This window comes from Falco peregrinus, chromosome 8, assembly GCF_023634155.1.
Source record: "Falco peregrinus isolate bFalPer1 chromosome 8, bFalPer1.pri, whole genome shotgun sequence".
Lineage (NCBI taxonomy): Eukaryota > Metazoa > Chordata > Aves > Falconiformes > Falconidae > Falco > Falco peregrinus.
Window position 1 is genome coordinate 8,884,900 of NC_073728.1, and position 25,956 is coordinate 8,910,855.

The 25,956-nt window shown below is 43.4% G+C and overlaps 1 protein-coding gene and 1 long non-coding RNA gene across 2 annotated transcripts in view; both read left to right on the forward strand.

The window, feature by feature from the left end:
- Positions 1-3,493, forward strand: part of LOC106112913 (uncharacterized) — a 79,766-nt gene extending 76,273 nt beyond the window's left edge. Inside the window, exon 8 of the long non-coding RNA XR_003557479.2 lies at positions 2,666-3,493. This is a non-coding gene — a long non-coding RNA (uncharacterized LOC106112913). The remainder of the gene's footprint in view (positions 1-2,665) is intronic.
- A 3,460-nt stretch (positions 3,494-6,953) lies between these two features.
- Positions 6,954-18,098, forward strand: COPS8 (COP9 signalosome subunit 8). The gene is made up of 8 exons (XM_055812743.1): positions 6,954-7,105; positions 10,042-10,112; positions 11,694-11,742; positions 12,341-12,473; positions 13,427-13,534; positions 14,011-14,073; positions 15,236-15,277; positions 16,634-18,098. The coding sequence occupies exons 1-8, from the start codon at positions 7,028-7,030 to the stop codon at positions 16,711-16,713; spliced, it is 624 nt and encodes a 207-aa protein (XP_055668718.1). The 5' UTR covers positions 6,954-7,027; the 3' UTR covers positions 16,714-18,098.
- Positions 18,099-25,956: the final 7,858 nt, after the last annotated feature.

Here is a 25,956-nt window from a genome sequence, read left to right on the forward strand (position 1 = left end):
TAGTATTGAAAATGGACAGCAAACTGCTGGTTGCAACAAGGTGTCAGCATCTCACTCTTGCTCCTTCCATACCCAGAGATACCCAGGCTTTGATCTAATCATTTCTACAGCCCCTGGAAGTCAAGGTACCATTTTCTGGCTTTTTGGTCCTGCTCATAGGACACAGGTTTCAGCTGATCCTTGGAAATCAAAGAGCAAACAAGCATTTCCTCTTTCAGTCTCACAAAAGCATCTCTCATCAGAAGCTTTAATACTCAATTTCTTCTAGGTCACCACTTTTGCTGACAGGATCCTTGTGCAGGATGCAGATCAAATGGAGAGGGGCTCTTCTGCCCAAGCAGAATGGGAAGCACCCCTCCCTCAGGGTCCCCAGAGATGCGTATAGGGGGTCCTGTGTGGCGACCCACATCCCGGCTGCCTCCCCGCTCCCTCGCCTGCATCCCAGCACAGCTGGATGGAGAACCCAGCTGTTGGCAGGCGAGGCTGCGGGAACAAAGAGGCCATTGCAACACGGGCTTTGAGTAATCGAGAGCAAAGCCCGGCAGCTCTCAGCAAGCGTCGGGGCCGTGAAATCCGATTCGCGCCCCTCCACTAGCAGCGGTGGGGAAGGGACCCCGAAGGCAGCGCGCTTGGGCGGTGGGGAAGGACAGGTGGCCGCGCACTGGGAAGAAGGACTGTAATGAGGCGTCACGGACACAAGATCTTCTTTGTTAGGATGTTACCAAAGTAGAAGAGTGACTGCAGGAGAGGTTTCGGCACAGCTGCCTGAACTCCTTACCTCCTGGAGATCAAAGCCTGCCTTTCTAATTGCATCTTTTATTACAGTCACCCAAACACTCACCCAGTATCCCGGTGGCTTTGCAGGGGGAACAGGTGTTTTTTAACACGCGTGCGATTACGGGAGATTAACAGATTTAAAAGCGTGCCCCGGGAGACACAGCCATGCATCATGTTCCTGTTAAGATGGGGGATGCTGAGCCAGGCAGGGAGGTTTCTGCAGGAGCACCTCCCTGCCTGGCACCTCGCAGGCAGCCGATGCCATGGAGCAGATTGGGGCAGAGGTGTGTCCCCAGCCAGCCCCAGCACAAGCTGGGAGGCCGAAGGAGGATGGAGGACAGGGTGCCTGAGGAAACCCCCAGGCTCACAGTGCATGCAGCCCCCCTGTGATACCTTGTGTATCCCATCGTGCTGACAGGGGCATCGGTTGAAGAAGGGCTGCAGCCTGCTGAGGGCTCCTGCACAGGGATGCTTCATCCCTCAAATGTCCCAGCTGGACATGGGACCCCCTATTTTGTTCCCCAAATGCTTCCTACTGCACCAGGGATCACTCCCCCCGCATTTCATACCCTCCAACACCCTGTGTTGGACCAGAGACCCCCCTGCTCCATCCTCCAAATGCTCCATATTAGACCTAGGACCCTCAATTCTATCCCCCACCCACCCTGTGCTTGACCTGGGATCCTCCCACTCCATCCTCCGAAATGTCCCACGATGGATGCTCGAATCCCCCAAACACCCTGCACTAGACCAGGGATCCCCTGCCTTTGTTGCCCTAAATTTGGGGGATTTCAGGGATTTTCAAGCAAGGGAGCAGTGTGGTGGAAGACACAGTGAGGAGAAGAGCTGTTACGTTGCTCAAAGGTACCAAAGGTCTTTGCTCTAGAGGATTAAAATTTGCAGAGACCAAGAACTGCTGGCCCAGGAGCCAGGGAGGGGACAGAAACTTGGCTGAGGATCCTGTAGAACAAAGCAAAAACAGGAAAATGCACAGACATGCCTAGAAAGCCATAAAAACAAAGTTTAGGTTAAATACGCACAGGGTCTCTTTTTCCCCTTGGCCAGTTAAGAAAGGGCAATCTTTGCCTTCAGAGCTGCTGGCAGAAGCCATCACTCTTGCTTGCTCCCAGGGAGGTGGGTAGAGGTGTTCGGGGTGGGCAGGAAGGGGCTCAGCCAACCCCCAAATCTCAGCACTGGGGGGGTTGGGGATTTCCTCTGGAGCAGCAGCAGAAGGACACACAGCCCGATGGGCGAGGACAGCTGGGTGAACAACCCTCAGCACCTCATACCACAGCGGTCACTTTGCCATGGCCCCTGTGGTCTCCTACGCATCCTCCAAGCTCCCCAGCCTCCCTGATTTCAGGATTTTTCCTTTGATTATACCACCGTGCTGTAGTAAAATCCTGTATAACCAAGACCTCAGGTCTGAGTTGATAAAACAAGGATGAGGAAGACGAAATAAAAAGCAATATCCCAGAGAGCTTCTTGTTTATTGGAGTTTAAACCAACGCCCCTAACAAAGTGAAATGATTAAAAGAAAAAAATTGTTTGGGATAAAGAAATGATAATTTCCCATCATCTGCTCACGTTTCCTCTCCGCTGGGCACAGCTCCTGAAAACGAGGCATTTGCCCCCTTTGATGGCTGGTGTAAAACGAGCTTTGATGTCATGGAAGGAAATAATGTATTTAGAAATGGCCTTTGCTCATATCAGGCACAGCTAATATAAATCAGGGCACTGAGGGGATCGGGAAGGGTGTGGAGAGCTTCAACTTGACCCTGTAGCACCGTTTTCTTTAACTTTCACATTAAATTAACTTTCCTGTTGTTCCGTATCACCACTTAACATCTTATTTTCCCCAACATGATTCTTTTGTTCCCCTGAAAAGCTTTTGAAGCAGATGACAAAGGGAAACTTCTTGCAATCATCTTTCCAGAGGGTACCTCCAGATCACAGGCAGCGCGTGGAAACAACTGGGAAAATAAAGCCCTGCCACAACAGCTTTGCTAATTTTTCTTGGAAATGCCTTGGTATTGCTTTGAAAACTACTATGAAAACAACCGATGGCTCCTTGGGACTGTCCAGGATGGCAGAACTGGAATCCATTTCCATCACTGCATTAAAATTCATGGAAGGCACAAACGAGTTGCTGAGATTTTCATGCCACTGTCACCAGGAGCTGAATAAAAATCATATTAAATTTACTTTACATTCTGCAACAGCTGGCAGCCATGTCTTGAAGTGTTTTTCAAGCCAGTGGGCTAAAGAATAATCAGGATCCTTTCAAGTCAAGGCGTTTTCCTGTTAATTTAATGTGGTTGGCTTTGCCAGTGGGACAGATTTTCCAACATGCTCAGCTGTTTTCTGAGTCTGGCCTCTTCTTTTGGTGCCTGAGCTGAAGAGAAGTTCCTTAATAAAATAAATGACCCCATGATTTCCTGGGATGCCATCTCAGGCAGTCTCAGTCACTGTCTGGAGGTGCTGGATGATGCCACCATACAGGGACCAAGCTCATCCTGCACCAGCCCAGCACAACCCCAGGAACAGCACCCAAACCTCCCAGATTTGTAATAATCCTGGAAATATGACAGATCTGCTGTATTTTATTTTGGTGATGCAAAAAGTGTAAAGCATGCAAAAAGAAGAGTATTCCTCTCTCTCTGTTTTTCCCCCTTCTTTCCTCCCTGAAAATGTTATCCCAGCCTAAAAAAGCTTTGAAAAAGGGGGAAAAGAGAGAGGGAGGATGCAGCACATGCATGCAAAAGGGTAGGTTTGGGCTGAATTAATCATTTTTTCAAGAAACGTTTCACTTCAACAGAAGCCACGGGGTAAGAACAGTGCCGACAGGGCAATGAGACATCAGCCTGAGCCATGTGATTTGACAAATTCTGCTTGCAGAGGGCTGTTGCTCTTATCTGGAGGAAAACTGTTCAGCAGGGGGTGATGCAATGATGTCAGGGTGCTGGTCTAGTGTTTTAATGTATGCTTTCTGGTCCTGCCATGCTCTGGGCTTTGCAAATCCACACAAGGGTGACCACAGGGATGGATGGAGCCACTCTGTGCCATCTTTGGGATGGGACGGGAGCTGGTCTCTGCGGGAACAAGCAGCCACAGTTTGCCCATGTACCCAGGAGTTTCCTTGTTTGCAAAGGGCTGGCTTTGTTGTAAGTTGGCTGTTTACTATTTTAATCTGTCAGAATTAAAATATACTCAGACTTCTTGGCCCATGACCAGAACAGAAATCTCCACAGTGAAATTTGTCTCTATGAAATTAGATCCTCATGCCGAAACCAACCCGCTGGTGACAGCTCTCCAGGTACAGCTGTGCTGCCTCGCTTTCTGCTGCCTGGGGACCCAGGGCTGGGCTTCCTTATTAACCAGCCCCAGCCCCTCTCAAAGTAAATATTTGGGCTCTTTGAACATCCCTGGCAGATGGCATCTCCTGGCCCACAAGACACTGGTTAAAGCCCTTTGCAGCCAGCCTCTGCCCCAGGACTGAGTGAAACCCTGTTGGTGGTGGTGTGGAAATTGCTCTTGCTCAAGACAGGAAGGCAAGAGAGGCTGTTACAGCACCTTGCTCAAAGGGTTGACCTCCCAGCCGTGATGCCAGGTTTCCTCTTTGCTTATGGGGCAAGGAAGGGTCCTGAAGACCCCGCCGAGCTGCTCTGGCAGCATCCCCAGCTCTTGCAATAGCAGGGTTTGCAGCTGATGCACATGGAGGAAACAATATACCAATAAGCCAACACGGAGCACTGAAATTGGTGACACAGAGGAAGTTTCCCCCAGCAGAGGGATTTTTCAGTAGGAAACCCCACAGGGAAGCACATGCCTCTCAGCAGCTGAAGTGTGCAGCTCAGCTCGGTGCATTGCTCTGGCTGAGCCAGGGCAGGCGCGGATCATGGTGAGCACAGCACCTGGGGCTTGCAGGGAGATGGCCTCTGGGGCACTGCAGAAAGGCGAGCGGAGAGGGATGGAGAGAAGAATAAAAAAAGAGAGAGGAAACAACTTTTCCGGCTGCCCCCACACCGAGGCGTTGCTTCCAGAGACGTCCTGGTGGCTTTGGGAGGCTCAGCTAACCAAACTGGAAAGCAACACTTCCTTTGTTGTCCCCAAAGTTTAATGAAATCCTGCAAAAAGAAATATAAAAAAGAGCCTGACCGCCCCAAAATGGAAAGAGTTTCTTGCACAAAAGGGATAGTGGGATGTTTGGAGGTGGCAACAGCCCCGCTCCGGTTGCCTTGGCCTTTTAAGGTTGTTTCTCTTGCAGCTAGTGCCCTCTCGCGGAAAGCTCTCATCTGCTCCATTTTTACTGGTTTTTTTTTCCCCAAAAAATGAAATTGCGTCCCTGCAGAGAGCAGGAGCACACACAGAGGCACCGGCTCTGCCCATGGCCAGCAGTGCCAGCGACCCGCTTGTGCCTTCCCACCTGGCACCGGGAAGGAGGATCACATCGGGATGGAGGATTGCCACCCCATGACATCCCACCACGGTGAAGCTGTCCCGAATCAACGTGCTCCATGGTGGCAATCCAGGATGCTCTGACGCCAGCCCCGCCAGTGCTAAGGGAAGTCTCCCACTGGCACCATCGCAAGCTGCCACCCGCTTTGCTCCCTTCCTTGCCTCCCGAAAAGCACGAGATAATTGGGAATGGGAGCAAAAGGTGAGGCCAATGTTCCTCTCAGATGTCCGAACGTCAAAGTGACACCAGCGTGGAGCTGGGGGCAACGAAGAGCCGTCGGGATTGATGCGGCTGGTGGGGACGGGAGCGGGATGCGAGGTCAGTGGCTGGGAAAAGCGATGCCTGAGCCGGCGGAGCAGCAGTGCCATCACCTGGAGCCCTCTGCCAACGTGCTCTTCCCCGGGAAAATCCCAAAGAGAACACAAACACACATTATTTTTGTTTTTCGATAGCCAAGACCTCTCCTGGAGCACAAAGCCTCCCCAGCAAAGGGGTCAGGCTTTATGCCAGCCTTCCTTTATGCCACAGCATCAAGAGGCTTTTCTTTTTTCAACCCGAAAGCATGGGTGTTGTGGGGAACACCTCCAGTGGGGTCAGGCTGGCATAGGGCACCCTAATTTTGCATCGGGGTGGTGCAGCTCTTGAGCAGAGTTTGGGGAAACTCTCTTGTAAAGGGCTGGAGGGGTCCCTGGCTGAATGTGAAGAATAAATGGTTTTGGGGATGGTGTTTGGGGCAGTGCTGGGGATGGAAGGTGACGGGGCAGTGCTGGGGTCAGGCTTTGTTCAAGGGATATGGGGCTGTGGGGGGTAGTGGTGGAAAGCAAATTAGTTGTATAAGAAGCTTGGGCGGCAGGTGGAGGGAGGGGATTCTGCCCCTCTGCTCCGCTCTGGTGAGACCCCCTCAGCAGCGCTGCGTTCAGTCCTGGGGCCCCCAGCATAAGAAGGTCCATGGACCTGATGGAGCGGGTCCAGAGGAGGCCACGACGACCATCAGAGGGCTGGAGCCGCTCTCCTGTGAGGGCAGGCTGGGAGCTGGGGTTGTTCAGCCTGGGGATGAGACGGCTCCGGGGAGACCTTACGGCAGCCTGCCAGGGCCTGAAGGGGCGGCAAGGAAGCTGGAGGGGGCTTTTTACAGGGACGTGTAGGGATAGGGCAAGGGGCAATGGCTTTAAACTGAGAGAAGGTGGATTTGGATTAGGTATTAGGGAGGAATTCTTTCCTGTGAAGGCACTGGAACAAGTTGTCCAGAGCAGCTGTGGCTGCCCCATCCCTGGCAGTGTTCAAGGCCAGGCTGGATGGGGCTTGGAGCAACCTGGGCTGGTGGAAGGTGGCCCTGCCCGTGGCGATGGGGTGGAACTAGGTCATCTTCAAGGCCCCTTCCAGCCCAAACTGTTCCATCAGTCTGTGATTCCATGCAGGGTATGTCCCTTACGCGTCACACAGCACAAGCACGCAGAAATTTTATTACACACAAGCACGCAGAAATAATGCGGAAAAGCGGCATAACCGACCTGTTCCCTAAAAGATGCGGGTGCCGCACGTGCTGCCCAGCCACGCCCCCACCGCCGGCCCGGCGCGCCGCGGTCTTGGCCACGCCCTCCGCCCGCCCGCCCGCCCTGGAACCCGGCCCCGCAGTCCTCCAGAGCATCAAAAAGGTGGTGCTAGATCGGCTTAGCGTGCTCTGTGCGGCGGGCGGAAGTGCGTCACGCTCGCGACGGAAGTGATGTCAAGGCGCGGCCGCCTCCTAAGGGGAGGCGGTTCTGGCTGGCGGTGGGGTGCCGTGAGGGGAAGATGCCCGTGGCGGTGATGGCAGAGAACTCCTTCAGCTTCAAGAAGCTCCTGGAGCAGTGCGAGACCCAGGAGCTTGAGGTACTGTGGTGCGGGGGGGCGCAGCACCGGGAGGGGCGCGGGGGCGCCGGGGCCTGGCTGAGGCCCCGAGTGCCCCGGCGGAGCTTCGGGGCTCGGTGCCGCTCCGCCGCGCTGGTGGCTGCGGGCCCGAGGGTTTCTGGCGTCGTGGGTCAGGGTTAGCAGTAATTCTGGTCGCGGTAAATGCGGACTTTTGTCTGAAAGCGCTGTTTTGAGAGGCCAACCTGATCCTGCAGGGACAGGTATTCATGACTCTGCCTTTGTGAGGTTGATAAGGGTTCAGTGTTTGAACTGGCTGCTTGTGTGAAAGCCCGCCAGAAAGCTTTTTAGAAACTTGCAAGTTGCAGACAAAACGAGTGCGTCTTAGTACAATTATGAGGGTATTTTTGGAGGGTGCGTGTGAGAGAGAAGTTCATGGGTCTCTGTGTATCTCACGTTGTTAAGAAAAAGAAGATGTTGAACAGGTAAGTGGAGCACTGACCCAGGCTTGGAGAATTGCTATTAGATTGATGGTACGTTTATTATGGGAGCTCACACCAGAGGCTTCCTCTGCGCTGTTTTGAATTTTATCACTTGATGAGTTTTTAAGTCAGACTGCGTGCAACGTTAGTGTGCCAGACTGCCCCCTGGGGTAAATCCAAGTGGCACCATGTTAATGCTAAAAGCTCTTCCCGAGTGATACCCAAAGAGCCTTTCTCATCTTGCAGCGTTTCCAGGGCTTTTCTAAAGGGAAAATTTAGGGCTCATGCGTCCTACTGTAGTGATTTGTAAGAAGGGAAAACTGGAGTTTTCCTCTTTCATGCGCTCTTTAATGATTCTGGCTTTTAGATCCTGCTGCCCTAGCAATTGAAGGGAGACAGTTGATCCTGTACGTGATCACTGGCACAGCAGAACTTTGGTGTTAACAAACCACACAGCTTTGCAGTGAAAAATCCAATCCCTAAATGGAAGGGGTCCCTACACATATGGGTGTGCATCATCAAGCATCAGCTGGTGTTTCTCTGCCCTGTTTCTATGCTGAGCCCACATGCCTCTCATATGCTCAGCATGGTGCTGTAGCTTCTTGTTATGCCCTGAGTTCTGTAGAATAATGTTAATGAAGCTGGAGGGAGATCGTTGCGCTGAAAATGAGCTATGTGCTTCCTCAAGTAATGGGCACATAAGCATAGAGAAGCAGAGGAGTGCCCTTGTACCATGTGCGAGAGTTGAGTGTGTCTACCCCTTCCTGGTGGGAATGGTTCAGTACTCCCTTTGGAGGAGCATATGCACAGCACTTACTGCTAAGGCATGTATTAGATAAGTGTGGGTAGAGGGATACGTAGGGTTATGAGATGGTGTTAGTCCTCTGACCACAGCATGTATTAACAGTCACTGAATGGCTTGATGTGAGGAAATTTTGGTTCTTATACATTGTATTTCTGTAAATGGAGTTACCTTTTTGCTCCCCTTCACATGTTAAAAGCTTCAAAACATGGGTTGATACTTGATTTGGGTAATGGTTTGAACCTATCTTGCAGTGGCTTTGCCTGGCCTTTTGGCCTCTGGAGTGGTGGGAGAGTTGTGTCAGGGTGAGTTCTGAATGGTGTGGGTAGAGCTTAGCAGGCTTTGGACTTTTTCTGCAGCCACCCGAGGAAGTGTAACATATCCTTCTCACCTCCCTGCTGCAGAGCGTGTGGCGTTGGACCTCGATGGGTCACTGGACTTCAACTGTGCTCTGCTCAAAGTTTCTGCTGTGTGTGCGAGCAGAGTCTTAGAGTAAATGGTAACAGATACACCCCTGGCAAACTGTTCCCAAATGCTTTATAAAGGCCGATAACTTATTTGCTGTGCATGTCTGCATCCATATGAAGATTCTTATTGGCACAATAATATATGCTGACTGGCTTCATGTTTTAGATCGTGAGTTGATACGTAAACTGTGCTTTTTGTTGCAGGATAGGTGGAGCCACAGAGCTTCCTTCAGTAAGACTAGATTATAAGTCTAGCTGTTTTGGTGGTAGTTAACTTTCCCTTCTGTTCTGCTAGTCTTCTGGCAGAGAAATTAACGAGTTTTCTCTTTAGTGTGGAGACACTAAAGGTGAACTTACACAGTTAAAACAGGTGGTGTGAATTAATTTGCTTTGTTTCACTGGGCATAATCCAAGGAACAGCTGCAGAAACGGTTGTATTTTTATGTAGGTGATGAGCCCTGGGAAGTGTGAGAATGGCTGGGGACAATGATATCTGCTCCATGACATGGCTAATCACCTGCTTTTGGCTTAGATGAGCCTATAAATCACACATGTAATAAAATGAAATAGCTGCATAACTGGCTTCCTGTGAGTGCTTGCTACACTATCCTTTGATAAATTAGTAAAATCTTATTGGAAATATTTTTAGCTTTTAAATGATTATAGACTTTCAAAATTTTATAATTTTATTATAACTCAATTTTTTCTACTTGTATGATTTGTGAGGTCTGAAGTGTGTCAAGTGTCCAAGCTTAGTTTCGACTTTTAAGAAGGGCAGCTCAAGTGAGTGGAGAAGCTGTGCTCTGGTGGAGCATCCTGAATTGAAATGAAGTTTAAGTCAAATGAAATCATGAGTGCCTAAAAACAGCTGTTTGTGAGGAACTGTAAAGTGAGATGGTTACTGCTTTCATGAGCATAAGCTAGAACATTAGAGTAATGAAAGATACAAGCTTACTTTATTCATTCAAAAGAACAAACTAAGTTTTCTAAGTAAAACTTCTAGCATGTGCAAGTTAACTCTTCATTGTAAGATAAACTGCATTGATACAACATAGCAACTGTGACAATTTGTCCAGACTTATTATGGGTGGTTGTGGGTGTGGAAATTGTCTTGAAGTGTTCAGTTTTCATTAAACTTGGCTTCCAGCTGTATTTTGTGAGATACTTCTCTTAAAATATGTAACCATATTATTTGTACTTGTTTTTTAGGCCCCTGGAGGAATTGCAACACCCCTTGTTTATGGCCAACTTCTAGCTTTATACCTGTTGCATAATGACATGTAAGTGGCTTGTCTTAATCTTTAGCTTCAGATACTGAATTTGTCATTGTCAGCTTGAGCTGCAGTTGCCAGAATATTAGTAATTGGTTGCGTGACTGACAAAATAGGCATTATCAATCCTAGGCAGTACTGTGGTTTGGTTTGTGGTTTATTGTTTTGGTTTTTTTTTTTTTTTAATATTAATGAAATTAAGTCTTTCACCCCTTGCTCTGTCAGGAAAATTATTCTCTGCTGTTTGCTGTTGCCCACTCTTTTGAGCTGTAGGAAAACAGATCTGCTTTAGGGAGAAAGTTCCTTAAATAGTGAAGTTGGCTCTTTAGAAAGTGTTGAACATGTCAGTGTTTTGATTTGTAGCTTTTCAAGGCTGCATTTGCTTTGAATAGGATTGCGAGATGCTCCTTGTGCTTACATTACAGCAGGATAACTCTGAACTGTATGTGTTAGAAATGAGGGGTGCTCTTGGCTTGAATGAGCTAAAGCTGCATTAAACTGTAATCCTTTGAATGCAATCTGATGGGTTATTACAGTGTCCCTGTGTGAACTTGATTCACTGTGTTTAGGGTTTTATGTAGTAATTGCCAATTATTTATTCAGGCAGAATATTCAGCCATGTTTGATTGTCAAGCCAAAGTAAGCATTGGTGTGGGGATTTGAAGTTCGGAGTGTGTTATTGCATTGTAGATGTATATTCTTCCAGGGCAAGTTCCCTGAATGCTGATACCGAGTATTAAGTTTAATGCAGATAGCCTTGGTTCAAATGATGGTGAAGTTTTAAATTGTGCTTTAGTGAAAAGCAGTGAGTCTTTTTCTCTACTTTGCATTTTAAACCTTTTGGGGAATTTGTAACCATTTCAGTTTGACTGCTATGCTCTGAAGATCAATGAGTAAATATTTCAATATGTCCACATCTCCAGAATGTATGTGACAAAGCTGGGTTGGGAGGAACATGCACAAAACAGTTTAAATCTTCGGTATGCAAAGTGAGGTGTGGGCACATGAAGGAAGTATTCTTGTACTGTTAATAAGTTAAATAAAAATATCTTTAAATGGTGTTTATTTAATTCTTTTTAATTTCTATATTTGTTTGCTTTATAATGTGCATAATATATTAATACAGTTGTACATGTATGTAACTTATAAATACATGTACGGGGCGGGGGGGTGCATGCTGAAAAATGTTTTTCTGCTGGAAGTGCATGATTGAGATTTGGAGACCACTGATCTAAATGACAATTGATGCTATGAAAAGTTACTGTTTGTATGTGTGTTCCTCAGAGGCAGCTATTCCAAAGATAAAACTGCAAAACTAACTCTTGTGAAATGCTGCCTAGGGTAGATAAATGAAAAACCTTTTCTAAACTTGGGTTAAATGAGGCAGTTAATGAATTATTTGTTGTTTTGTGGCAGTCGTGTTATCTACTCTAAGAGTAACTTTGGTTTTTTACTTCAGTAGATGAAGAATGAATCTTTTTAAAGCACTGAGATGAGACTGTGTTAATTACAGCATCTGAACAAATCTTTTGGTGTCCTTGTAGCAAACATTTGGTTATTGAGAAGTATTTTTAACTTAAATTTTTTTAGGAATAACGCGCGGTATCTTTGGAAAAGAATCCCTCCTGCTATCAAATCTGTAAGTACTTCATGAAATGCTGTTTCATACTAAAAAAAAGTTTCATAAAGCTCACAAATAATGATTTTTCTGCCAAGGACTCTGTTGGGTGAGTAGCCTCGGGTTTGGTTCTGTGCAGTGAACTACATGCTCAGCAGATGTGACCTGTCATCAAGATTGCAAGACTTTCAAGTTAAAAATTCGCTTCACTGTGCAAACCGCGTCTCTACTTTACAAAGCCTCTACTGAAGAGGGAAGTATCTTTAAGCAGAAAATAAGTTGTGCCTGTCTCTTTGCAATTCCAGTCAGTAGCCTAAGTGTGGATTATCGTACACGATTGGTTTAGTTGGTATGTGAGCCTGGATTGCTATAACTGATGGGAGCAGGCTTTGCTTACGTGGGCGATAAAATTTTGGTAGAGGATGGACCAGGGAGCTTGCAGCAGTGATACCTGCTAGAACAAGATTTGCCAGTGCTTGCCTGTTCATCTTTACAGGTGTTGTAGTGTTACTTTTGCAATGGGAAAGGGAAGGGAACAGAAGTAGGTTTATACAGTATGGTCACTATAGAGAATATGCTGTTCTGGATTAATTGGTGGGGGGTTTTTTTGTCACAACAGGCAAATGCTGAACTTGGTGCAGTTTGGTCAGTAGGACAAAGGATCTGGCAGAGAGACTTTCCAGGAATCTATACAACAATCAGTGCACATCAGTGGTCCGAGACTATTCAACCAATCATGGAAGCACTTAGAGGTACAGAGTGAACTTCTGTAGGTAGCGTGGAATTACATGTTACCATAAATTATTTCTCTGTGCTCAAACACAAATAGGCAACTAGACAAATGACTGTCATGAAAAATCAAAGTGCTGAGGAAGATTGTTGCCAAGTTTTTGTAGGTTTTACTTAAAGGATTTTAGGTATTGGGTGTAAATAAAAAGCTCATTACAAAACCTTGTAGAAACAAACTGAATTGTTTTTATTAAGATTGTGTATGTGATTGTATATGTTCTTTCATAGTGGAATTTTGTACAGTATACGTTTTGTTTTATAATAGCAAAAGAGACCATTAGTTTACCCAGTTTTAACCAGTAATCTAGGGGACTTGGCTTGGCATTTCAGCACTCTGCAACACTTATGGAAAGATTTCTCTTTAGATGTGGCTGTAGACAAATGTTTTGTAGACTATGTAACAGTAATATGCAAAGTCTTGCTACCAGAGGGCAGTACAGACTGCTGAAAAGCCTTCCCAGTTACTTTGCAATAACAAATCCTCTGTAACTTCAGAAACAACTGATTTTTAGAGGCCTTGTTATCAAAGTAATGTGGAAAAAAAGACATGAATAGTTTAGTTGTTTTCTCTTTTTTTCTGATTCTGAATTGTTTGATGCAAGTTTACTGCAAATGGAGAATGCCATCAGAAGCAGTTTCCTTAACTGGTTTACATACTGGTGGTTGTACCCAAGATGCTGCAAACTGCATTTGGAAGTTAAATGTGGTCTCTGAGGGGGTTTTGTCCTGGCATAGAGCAAGCTGTTGTCTCTGGCTGCTGACTGTAGTATTTCAGTGGGTTATGGGAAGGGAGGGGGAACTTTTAAAGTGCTAGCTTTAAGGGTGCTAGTGGTTTTACAAATGTGTTAAATTTTTTCAGATCTCCTAGTTATGGAGATTAGTCTACTGTCTGCTCACAGTGTTCATCTCTTCTTAGATGCAACTAGGAGACGAGCCTTTGGACTGGTTTCTCAGGCATATACATCAATAGTTGCAGATGATTTTGCAGCCTTTGTTGGGCTTCCTGTAGAAGAAGCTGTGAAAGGTACTTTGTATTTATTTACTCATAGTTTTTCTACAGATGATTGAGATCAGAGGGCTGTAAGTGATGGTAAATAGAAACGTGTAGAAATTCTGAAACTGCTATAAAGAGAAGTGATGGGGCAGTGAATAGAGACAAATGTCGTCTTTTGTTCTGGATAAGTGTTCATTTTTATTGCCACTAGTTGCCATTGGTTATCCTCCCCTTTCTCTGTGTGGAAATGTTAAGGCAATTCAATGGTGAGGGAAGAGTGAAGGTAGTGGATTAAGCTAGTCCCATGTGCTATTACTTTCATGATGTTATTTGTTGAACTACATGTTTAAATAAAAGCATTTTTGTATGAAATACATGTCTTGGAGCTGTGGTGTACAGGCAGTGAACTGAGGTACTTTTCTACTGGTCTTAACGTGCATCTTTATTTTGCAATTCTAGCAGTCATTAAGGTATTTGTTCTTACAAATGTAAAAATGCCTTTTCAGGTGTGTTAGAGCAGGGCTGGCAAGCAGACTTTTCAACTCGTATGGTAATGCCTAAAAAAACAGGTAGGTGGAGCTGTTATTTCATTAGACATAGAGTTTAGCATTATCTAGTAATTAGGTGTTAGTTTTTAATTAAGAGGTTTTGCACAATACTTTAGATATTTTTTGTGGAGGTTTATGGCACTTATCAACATAGAATATTTAGAAAATGTAGGAAGTACAAAGTAGTGGGTTTGGTTTGGGGTTACAAGTAGTTTGGATAAACTACATCCTCAAATTAACTGTTTTTTAAACAAAAGCAGACAGGATATGCTATGATTTCTCCTTCTCCTCCTCTGCTGCTGGCTCTGACTCAGTGGAACATAAGTTGGATGACCTCAAATGACATGTCTTAATCTAATAAAGATGAGTTAAAAAAATATACCATTTTGAACTTGAGGATTTTTTCAGGAGAAGTAGAAGGTCTTTTGGCAGGAATCTAGTGAATCTTTGTGTTTTGAGGAGCTCCAGTTGTTGGTATAATTCCCTTTGCTTTCCGAAATTTATTCTACTCGATCTTTTCTTTGTCATGGTGTTGATAACAGAATATCTGTTCCTGCAGAGCTCAGCCTGCAGAAATACTTGGCTTTTTTTTGCTGAAGGTATAGCTGTGGCTGGCTGTGGCAAAAATAAATGTTAAGCTGTGAAGACAGGATGAAATGACTGCTCTTAAACTGCACAGTGCAGCTCTAGAAGAGGGAGCCAAGTTATGGCATATCCAAAAGGGCAGCATCTAATAGGCTAAGAAAATACACTGTTTGTATGGGCAGAATTTTTAGGTGTTCAGAGCCCAGAACATCATAATAAACATGTGCCAGGCAAGGTGTTGAAATTTATCCCTGAGGGCACATAACCAACCAGAGCCCTGAGCTTTTTATGTGATTGGGTTTTTTTTATTAACTGGTTGCAAAATATGCAGTGCTTATGAGTACTGGAAACTAGATACATGTGGGTTTTTTCCAAAAGCGTGTGCAAGAACTACTATTGAGGCAAAAGAAAGAGGCAGGAGTCTGTGATCTGTTTGAAGCTGCATGTCTAACCGCCTAAACCTTGGGTATTGTGCTTTTTAGCTATGAAGTAAAACATGATAATTGAACAGGTTTAACCTTTTCATCCAGTTTTGGCTTGCTGTATAGAACTGCTTAAAATGGATCTATTGGTCTAAATTCTATGTGTTTTTCTTCAGGTGTGCTGGAAGCTTCCTTTAACAGATTTATTCCTTCATCAGGTACTTTCTGTTTATATATAATCTTACTTGCGTATGTCTAAATATGATTAATTAAATATGTCTAAATGTTATTAATAGAAACACAATTTTACCAGCATCACAAAATGGGAATTAGGTCCTAGAGAAGTGAATATTGTTACTCCCCACCTCAAAAAAAAAAAAAAACAAACAAAAAACCCCAAAAAAACCCCAAAAAACCAACCAACCAAAACTGCACCCCACATGTGAACATGTTTCTTACTCTGTCTTCTCTTTCCCTCACATCTTAATGAGTGCCTGAGATTCCCCCTCCTATAGCTGAAGTAGGGAGCAGATTCCAAGAAGGGGTAGATGGCACCTGTAAAACAGTAAGATTATGGCTAAAACATCTGACTCCAGAGGCAATTATTTCACAAAGCAACTCTTAGGTAGGTTTCATTGCTTTTGTGTGATGTGGGAGTTCTGAAGTCTCCCCTGCAGAAGAAAGCAATCTTCTGGTTTTACTCGGAGCTCAACTATAGATTGAGGTGTAGTATGTTGTATCATGCTGACTCTCAAAATGCTGTTGTCTCTGTCATTCACAACATGGTGACCGCAGATCTGAATTGGTGACTTGCTGTGTCTTAACAGTTTTCAAGTGTCTTAAATTGACAGGTTTAATTCTAAGCCAATTTCAAGAGCTGGGGTCTTGCTTTTTGAAAACATTCTCTTGATTGTCAGTCTGTCACATACTTGCAGCCCAAAGCAGTATGTCTACTTTAACTGTATTGTGAATGCTACTCTGTTAACCCCTTCAGGAAGGGTAAATGCAAATTTCCCTGCTATTTTTATTTCTGATTTTTAAATCCTAACTTGCCTCCCTGGCTTCAGTCACTTGTCTTCCAACCTATTGTTAAAATGTAGTCTCAGATTAGTTGGCATTTATAGAAGGGTCTGCATGTGCACTGTGTTCTCCTGCAACCCGTGCAGCACTTTGCTGTGCTTTGTCAGATGACCCAGTAGATTTATTTGGCATCTTCTGTATGGCAACTTGTAAGGAAAGGAGCAACTGAAGAGCTCCAGGAGCATTCTTGTCAAGAAGTCTTCGTTATTCAGACTCCAACGTATGCATAAAAAATTCTGGAGACTGCTGACAACTGGAACTTCTTACAGCTATATCTGCTGTTACTGACTTTTGGACTACTTAATGTTGCAGATAACAAAATTAATGTCAGCTAAAGCTGTGTAGGTAGGAGGCACAGTTAAAGATATAGCCCCCGTAAGACTGTTTAACAGTCTGATGCATTTAATTTTTTTCCTTACTGTTGTGATGGATGGTATTGCAGATGGATTTACTTTCTTATTTTTGTTAATGATGCATTTGTTTTATCTTTGTAGAACCTGCTCCGGTTCCACCAATTCCAAATGAACAGCAGTTGGCCAGATTGACTGACTATGTGGCTTTCCTTGAAAATTGATTACCCTGCTCCTGTATTCAGAACAACTTGGGAATCCTGTGTACTGACAGTTTTAGAAATCTAAGATTTACTTCATTTTGTATCTGTTAAACATTGCAGCATCCCTGACTCAAATGTGTGAAGTATACAGTGTATGTTAGCCCAATTCATGTTTTGCCAAAGCCAAGCTAGCAATTGAAACAGTCCTTAACTCTTGTAATATTTATTCAGTAGGTACACAGCAGTATTATATAGTAAGGTTTTTTTATTATTGACTCATAGCAGAGAGACAGAACATTTTCCAGGTATGTTAGGAATGGAGAAGAAAAAGTGAATAATGAAGCAGGTTGGGTGTGTTGAGAAATTTAGGCTAGTAGGTTGTGTGCTTCTATGGGGAGTACTGGTTTGCTTATTACAGATCAGTTGCCTATTGAACTGAAGTACAAAGCGTGGAAGACTGCCCCACCCCTATCTGCATAGAGAAAATATTCTGATGAAATAGTAACTTAAAGAAGAAAACAATTTACAGTAACTCTTTTGCAAGTATATTTGTGGCATATTTACAATGTTTTCTCATTGGTCTTCCTAGATTGTTTAATCTTCTGTTTTGATGGGAGAGATTTCACATTGGGCATATTTTTATAACAGAATAATTGGAGCATTTAAAAAAGGCAAATCTTCGCTTTGAGGAAAAATTTCTACTTTTGGAAGGTTTTATTTGAGCTATGTAGAACACCAGATAATTTGCTGGGTAACCATACACCTTCTTGAGGCCTGTCATGTCTTGGTTCTGTAGTACAGTGTGCCAGGATCTACAAGAAACAACAGCTCTTCCCTGTCTTTAAGCTTTCTGGATTACACCTGCAGTTATTGGAGAGGAATTTTAAAAGTAAGAGTAGGTGTCCCTGAGTAGAGACCAATTGAGATGGGGATGATATGTTATCCTGCAATGTCAGTTTGAGATATACATTTTCTATATCGGAGCACTGCTGTGTGAATCTTTGAGTTAAGAGTGGATTTTTAGAAGCAGAAAGATGACTTGTATTCCCAGGCTTCTTATTTCTATTATGCTGGTAAAAAGACTATGGGAAAATAGAGGTGCTTTAAAAGGCAGTACATGCCTTCATTTGCTTCTCCCTCCTTTTCAGCGTCATATTCAGTGGTATCATCAAAGATGGCAAGTGTGCCCTGTGTTGTGATTGTTTTTGTTCCAGTGTGCACTACCTACTGTACATTCTCTTGTTGGAGGGATGTGTTAGCAGGGAGGAATTATAAACTGTGCACTGCTGCTTTGAGAGCTCCCTTTATATGTAAACACTTACTCAAAATGATTATTTATTTGAAACCCACCTGACTTGGATTTCTAAATTTATCTTCAGTGATATTAAAGAACATGTTTACACTGACCTTGTGTACTTGATTTTTCTTAATTTTCCTTGGGCTACAGTTGTTCTCGTTTGGCTGTTTTTTTAATGAATTCTTATGGGGCTTATTTGGGTAGGGCTAGTTAAAGATTAGTACAACACATTACGCTTAGACAGGTATTTTGAACAGCTTTGTGTGCAGTATTTGTATCATTTTATATCTTAAAAAAGGTACCCTTCAGATGTCTTCCAATATTCAAAGGTGTAAGGTACTTGAAGAGCTAAGTGAAAATTTCCCCTTGTGTGTATGTATTGTGCAGCTTTGCAGTTGTTTGTAGCACACAAAGACAACCCTGCTTGCAGCCATGAAAATTAGACGTGATTAAAGGATTACTAACCACTTGTACTTAATAAATGGTAGTAGGAGAGGAGCAACGTGGACACTGGTAGTTGAGGCTGTCTCAAATCTGGTATTGACTCTATATCAAATATAGTAAGTTTGACTCCTCTCTGCTCAGTTCTAACAAGCTCATAATTTTGAGTTCTCTGGTCTGCTGTAAAATTTAAGCTGGCTTTTAGCTTTGGGTATGGCATTAACTCGTAACTTGTCTTGAGTACCATGCTCCTAGCCACATTTCTTTGTTTGTACTCGTTTGGAATCCAAACGATCTCAGATCTTTCATCCTCATTGCCCTTTATCATGGTTTCTGGTTCACAAATACCCTTTTTCAGATGGGCTGCTTGTTGCCACTCTTACTAGTCATGTAGTAGCTATAGCATGGCTCATAACAGCAGCAGAATATTTTCTGTTTGTTTCTGATCCTTTCCATGATTGGCACTGTTCTAACATCTCTTGAGTGCCTGTGTTCTCGGTGTTGTAATGACAGTGACTTGAGTATCTTTCGTCAGCAGTGGTAACTGGGTTGGTGTGCATTGTTGAACGTTCTTATTCAGGGTTTTTCTCTCTGGTTAGTGCAGTGCATGCACGGAAAACAAATGGGCAGTGAACATTAGGTGAAATTTCAGCTTTGTACGACACTTCCAGTCTTTGTCACCAGACTTGCTTTTGACTTCTTGAATAACTTTATAATCTTGGCTTTGTTGCTTTGCTAACCTGAAGAACTTTATCAATGTTGAACATAACAGGTATTACAGTAATTTATGGTAGCTTCCTCCACTCAGAAAACAGACTAACTACTACTTACCCTTAGCCAGTCCTTTTCCTTCTAGTCTACTAGTTTGTGTAGTTTTGTAAAAATCTGTTGTATATGAAGTAGATCACTTAATCCATATTTGTTTTTTTGTAGAAAAAAATCAGTAGATTTGAAGCTGCCTACAAAACCAAACCACACTTCCTCAAATAATCTTCGATGTATTTATAGTATTTCTCCTTTCTACTAAGGAAAACGCTGCCTGATTCCTCTATGTAGATATTATTCTTGGGTTTTTTAATGGGCATTTTTTAAATGGGCAGGTGAAGAGCAGGCTGAGTTTAAGACTTTGTAAAGTAGCTAGAAGTATTAAGTGTTGGAGAAGTAGGGATATTACAGCCAAATGGAATGCTGTGCTTTGTGTCTGGGAAAGACAAATGGGACAAGGTGCTTTAAATAGGTCTTAATCTACTGCCAGATACAGCTTAATACAAATGGTTGAGGGATGTTTTTGTTGACTGTCAAGAGACCTTTAATGGACTTGCTTGGCATGTATTAAACTAACAAAGACAAATTTTAGTTTTCCAACATGTTCTTAAAATCAGTGAATGATTTGATCTGGCAGCAGCTGGTTCACAGCACCTATAAATAGGAAACATACCTAGTGGCAAGTTTGTTGTAGTTCTTTGTGGAGGTTGTTTGATAGGTTGTCAGGATTGATTTGGTTACGGAACTGCATTGTGCCATGGATTCTCAAAATGGGGATGAGGGCCATCTCAAAAGTGCTATGAAATGATGTGCTTTGTTTTAAAAATACTGGATCAGTTACAGTAGGTCAGTAACGGAATTCCCAATTGGATTTAATGGTTACAGACAAATGTAGCTTTTCCATACCAGCAGAGGGTCACTAGGTAGAAAGGCAGATGTCATCGTAAAGCATAGTTTAGTTAGATGAAGAAGACTTAATCAGTCTCTGAAATGTAGGTAGAGGTGTTCGTAGAGGTGTAGTTAACTTAGTAAGCAAAGATGCAAGATGAGCTTGATAGAAAAGCTAGGAGAGTTCAGTTATCTTGCAGGCAGTGAGTAGTTTCAGTGCAGTAGCAATTTTTAGGCTTGCTGTAACTCATATTATAGTCTTCAGTTAAGTGTACTTTGATACTGTGGAGAGGTGTAAACAGCTTTGTGACACATGGCATTAAAAAGCCAAAATCAGCCATATTTGTAGAAAAGCTTTTCTCTTTTGGCTTAAGCCTGTCTTGTGCTAAAATATTGCTGTCTCAAAGGGGACAATAACAAAAATTCTGCTGAGCAGAAATGTTAGTCCATTTGTTAGACATGATCTGTGCTAAAGGATTTCAGTTTACACTTTACTGCTCTGGCAAGCCTAGCATAGCTTTGTGTTTCCCTGTCCAGAGCCCTGTCTTGGTTAAACAGGTTGTGTAAATTAGCTCCTAAAGCAAGATCTTTCAACATTCGAATACTTACCTGGGCTGCTTTAACTCTGTGCTTTCAACTCAACAAAGGGGAAGTATTTTTGTGGTCATATTTGCTTTTTTAGTTGAAGCAGCTGGTGTGGGTTTTGGAGTTCTTCCAAATGCTTTTCCGTCCACGGTGCTGGAGTGGGAGGAACTTTGGGTTAAGAAACCATTAAGAATTCAGTTGGGAGCAGAGGTTCATGAAGGATTTGGAAAAAAAAAAAATCCATTTCAATTTTGTGTGTTCCCATTTTCATCTGCATCCCACATGTAGTTGGACATTGTTTCTTTGTGGTTTATTAGCTTCGTCAGTGATGCTCATTTACCTGCAGTTCCAGTCTCTGTAGGGAAAGCTGTTTCACCACCTCAAAGGTGATTAAAAAAGGAGTAACTGGGTGTGGCAGCAAAACGGTAGAGTATGCCTTCCCTGCTGAAGATCCTCATGGAAACCTTCCATAGGCTTTAATAACAAAGCCTAGCAGATTTTCCAGAAACCGACCAGAGCTGTTAGTAACTCAGTTAAGAAAATGAAAGCAGAATGCACATGTAGAAAAACATCTTTTATTGGGTATTGCAGGAGGACAGTAACTGACGTTGCCATAATGCATTTTGATCAATCCTGCTGCAGATACCATGCTTAGGTAACTTTCTTCCCTGTTTTAGTGATCTGTATTCATTCTGAAACCCAGTGGAGGTTTTTCTGCATTACTGAAGTACGTGGAGAAACTGGCCAGTCCAGTTTCTCAGCATTTGAGAAGCTCCTTTTAAGGGTGAAAAGGGCATCAGCTCAGTCTCAGTCTGGTAATCATTCTTCTGGTGGCTTGAGTTTATTCAGGTGACTGACTACAGTAGTAGCAGGCAGGAGATAAAAACCTCTGTGCTTTGTACATCTCATTAGCTTCTTTCCTCTCACCATAAATATCCTGTGGGGCTTCCAAAATGAATGCTGCAGATCAGTTATTCAAGTTAGTCATAGAGCTCTGCCTAGGCAAGGAGAGAGCTAATAGTGCTGTCATTAAGTCTGCATTTCAGCAACCTGGTGTATGTGTAATAAAACCCTGTGTAAGACAGCATGGGAAATCTGGAAAAAGATCTTGGGTGGGTGGTTTGTTCTGCTTGTGTCCTCTCCTACCCTGCTGGAGCTGGCTGGGCCATCATCCAGTGTGTTGGTGGTTTTTTACTTCTAGGAAGCACTATCTGGGCAGGCTGGCTTGGCCCTTCAAGTTCCAGAGCCACAAGCATTTCGAAGCATCAGCTGCCCAGAGCCTGGCTTCCTTAATTGAGAGGAGCAATCCTGAAGCCTTTGTAAGGTGTCTGAAAGTACTTATTAATGTGTTGATGAAGTCCAAGAGTCACTAAAATATAAGAATAAAAAGAAAGCATTAATAAGATTATACTCTGAATAGGCTTAGCCTTGTGAAGACTAGGGCTTGTAAGTCACTGTGGAAGTCCACAGTGAAGCTTTCCTCTTCAGGTCACAGCTGACATCACTAATCTGTTCCAATGCACTTAAATGCTTATCTTCTCATATGTAATCTATTGGAAGTTTTTTGTAATGTAGTAAATGATTGGCAAGCTTCCTGCAGTCCACTTAGAAAAGCTAAAATCAAAGCCTAGTTTTATTTGTTATAATTAAGAATATTTTTCTGTTGGAAGTAATGGAAACAAAGTAAATGGTTATGCTACCAAGATACCTTGAAGTACCTAAATATTGAATTAATAGTCTACTGTACTTTGACTGCAGCTGTTTTAAATCTGAGAAATACTACTGAATGGTGGTGGTGGGCCTTGTGATTTTGGAGCTGCTGCACTGGGAAATGGTGCGAGTTACTGGCCACCTTCGGCAATTCAGTGCGTTGAGGTTTTGTAATTTCACCTGGCTAGCTGTGAACACTTATTTAAAACAAAAAAACCAAACAACTCAAACCCACCCAGAACTCCGCAAACCTTTGCCTCTGTCTAGTGTCACAGTCAAACAGGGTTTTGCAATTGACTCTCAATGGACTGTGACAAGTGAAAGACAAATGTGTTGCTGGTTTGCCATGGGAAGCAAACTTAAAAATATTTTACATTCTCAGATCATACCACTTAACTTGGGAAGCTTGCAACTTTTTTAAACTAGTTGTGTTGAGCAGCACAATATAATGTGCATTCCTGGTTTCCTAAACTTAGAATTGATTATTAAATGCTAGATTCTTTTGTGCTTTCACAAAGAACTTCAGGTGGGATGCTAGGGCTGGCACTCACAGGTGGCACAACTCAATGTAAGTAAAGTCAGAGAACATGTTAAGCATTAGGAATTAGGATGCTTACAATCAGTTCTGAAGCATTGCAGTAAATGTGGATATCTTTCTTTTGAACAGGTTCTCATGTAGTAAAAGTACGAGACTGAGAAGGAAAGAAGATTTCACAAGTAGCAGCCCAATTTGTTTCTTCCACGTGAGCCTTCTGTTATGCTAGGATAAGCGATAGAACCAAGTGCTGCATCATGACTAGCATCTTACTTTGTATTGTAACAGCCCATCAAAGCTGTGATTGGTGTAAAAGTATGTGATGAGAATCCATCTGAGGTGATGAGACTTGTAGATCACTGACTTCACTTGGAACAGGACTTGGCCTCTGGTTCACAGGGTAGGGCACACTCTTGTAGGCATTCAAAATCTTAGGTTTGAGGTATGAAACCAGTTTTATTGCTCTGCCTTTTTATGTGGACTTGAGCCTGTCTGAGGTAGAGCATATCAGCTCTGACCAGTCCTGATCTTTACAGACTCAGGATGGGAAGAAGAGGCTGTGCTTTCCTATGCTAATTGAGATCTGCTTTTAGGCTGAGTTTATGAGTAGACATGTGGGATATGTACTATACGCAGTGGAAGTCTCACTGTAGAAGTTAATCATAAAGCAAAGGGAACTGTATTTAATTCCAACACTTTACTTCCAACTTGTGTGTTGCATTATTCAGCCTGTCAGTATGGTGCAGCTGGTAGAAGGTAAACGGTATTCAGCTTACCTTGCCCTTAAAAGACCTACTATTTGGAAATAACTGATACCTTTGGTATTTATTTTTTTTTACCAACTGCGTAATTACTAACTCCTCCCAGGTATCTAATGCTTAATGTTGTTTCTGTGGTAAATCACAAAAGCAAATGGGTTCAGCATTGATCTGATGCATCAAGAGTGCTTAATCTTTCAGAGATGGGCTCTTGGGACTTAGCTGACTTGGATCCTAAGGAGCTGCTTACATATTTGGCCTCCCAGGCTGGTATGTGCTAAACTTTGGGAATGTGGAAAACACTGGAGATTGACTTCTCTCCTAATGTGTGGAAAAGCACCTGCTTGTGAGTAACGGTCCACACAAAGCAGTATGTGTGGATGGGATAAAGTGTGACAGTGTACACATACTGGGTGTGTTTTGGGGTTGGACTTGCTATGAAATCTCCATAGCTGGAAGTCCTGTACTGCATTTTTATTACTGGGACATTACAATTGTGTCCTTCTCGAGATCAGAAAGGTAAGTGATTGGAACATGTAATAACAGTGGTAGACTTTAGATACCTTATGTAGACAGACCCAAAACCCTGACTGGGGTGAGATGCAGGGGAGAACTGAAATGCAGTGGTGGTGACTGACTAGAACAACAAATAACTGACAAGAGAAGACTCTTGATTTATTTTTTCAGTGCTGCTTGGGAGAAATGTTGGCTGGAGAAGTACTCTGGCTGTCACAATATGATTAGATTTCAAATGTGAGAGAACAGGCTAAATAAATTCTCTACATGGACATTTTATTTTAGGAAAGGGACCCATGCAAAAAATGAAGCAGTTAGTTTAAAAACAAAAAACTGCAAAAGGAACAAGCAAATCTAGATTCCTACATTGCCTGTGTACAAGCTGGAGACTTACACCTACTGTTGTAGAATCCTGGGTGAAACATGCCTCACTGCAAGTAAAAGCTAACAGCCCTGCAGTGGCTCCATGCGAGAACTGAGGAGGTGTTTTGGGGAAAAGATTGGCATTTAAAGCAGAAAGCTTGTGCAAGCAAGGGGAACAGAAAAGCCTGTAAAACATGGGAGATGAAACAAAAAGGGGCAAAACCAGAATCAAGCAGTATTTTGCCAAAGGATGCTCAAACTGTTGGGTTGTAGTTTCTTAAATGTATGGCAAATGGGAAGTCAGGAAGAGATTTGGTAGGTTTTGTTCTTGACAATGGGGGAAATGGCAGATGCACAATGATTTTTGCATCAGTCTTTGCTGTTGCAGATGCTGGGTGGATTCCCACCCCAACATGTTCTTTTCAATGGATAGACCAGGATACATACGTCAGTAAATACTCAGGAAACATTTGTATGTGCAAGTAAGAAATCGGGAAGCTACCAAGACAACAGTATTTATCAGAGTCCTGAAAAGCTCTGATATTAAACTGGAAAGTTGCAGGCTTTCTATTGCAAGGAGTTACTGTGCCAGAGCCCTGGTGGGTTGTCAATGTAGTTCTTTCACATAAAGGTCTCTAGGGAAAGCCTGGGAACTAGAAACTGTTGGACATCTTGCTAGGAAAAAATATTAGTGGTAAAGATGATGAACCACTGAACATATAGATAAAAGAGTCTTTTTGGTAAGAACCACTATGGTTTCTGGGGAAAAAACCCAACAACACAAAACCCCCAAAAAACTTGCTTTGGCTGGAACTCTTACCAGTGTGTGTTCAGACGGGTGGACAGAGGTGATCTAGTGAACATAATGCTTTGTGATGCCCCGCACCAGACACTGAGAAAATAATATTACCGCAGGATCAGTAAGTTTGCCATTTCAGTGAAGTCTTTGAGGTGCGCTACTCCAGCAGATGTGCTCTGGAGTGGAGGATCACACTAAGGGACTGTGGGAAGCTTTTTGTGAACTGGCATTTTGTGAACAGCTCTAGAAGGAGACTGGAGAGTATCAATAGCTTTCCAAAATCATTATCAATGTGTGAGTGAAAAAAGCCAACAGTGCTAAGCATCCTCAGGGAGGGTACTGAGCTCAAGAGGGAGTCATTTTCTTGTTATATAAAACTTCGGTGCACTTGCACAAAAATTTCCTTTGAGTGTTACTGTTCTGACTTCCACCTCACAAGAAAGAGAGTGGAGTTGGAGAAGATGCAGAAAAGGATCTGCAAAATGAGGAAAGGGATAGAGCAGCTGCCTTCTACGCAGAGAATGAAAATTCTGGGACCCTCCAGTTTAGAGAGAGTGTATAGCAGAGGTATGTCTAAGGCTTGTGAAATTATGAAGGCAGTGGATAA

Bases quoted from the DNA above. Each gene is read 5' to 3' on its own strand.
- COPS8 (XM_055812743.1), top strand. From the start codon at position 7,028: ATGCCCGTGGCGGTGATGGCAGAGAACTCCTTCAGCTTCAAGAAGCTC. The intron at 7,106-10,041 runs GTACTGTGGTGC...CTTGTTTTTTAG, and splicing joins GCGAGACCCAGGAGCTTGAG to GCCCCTGGAGGAATTGCAAC. The intron at 11,743-12,340 runs GTAAGTACTTCA...TTGTCACAACAG, and splicing joins TCCCTCCTGCTATCAAATCT to GCAAATGCTGAACTTGGTGC.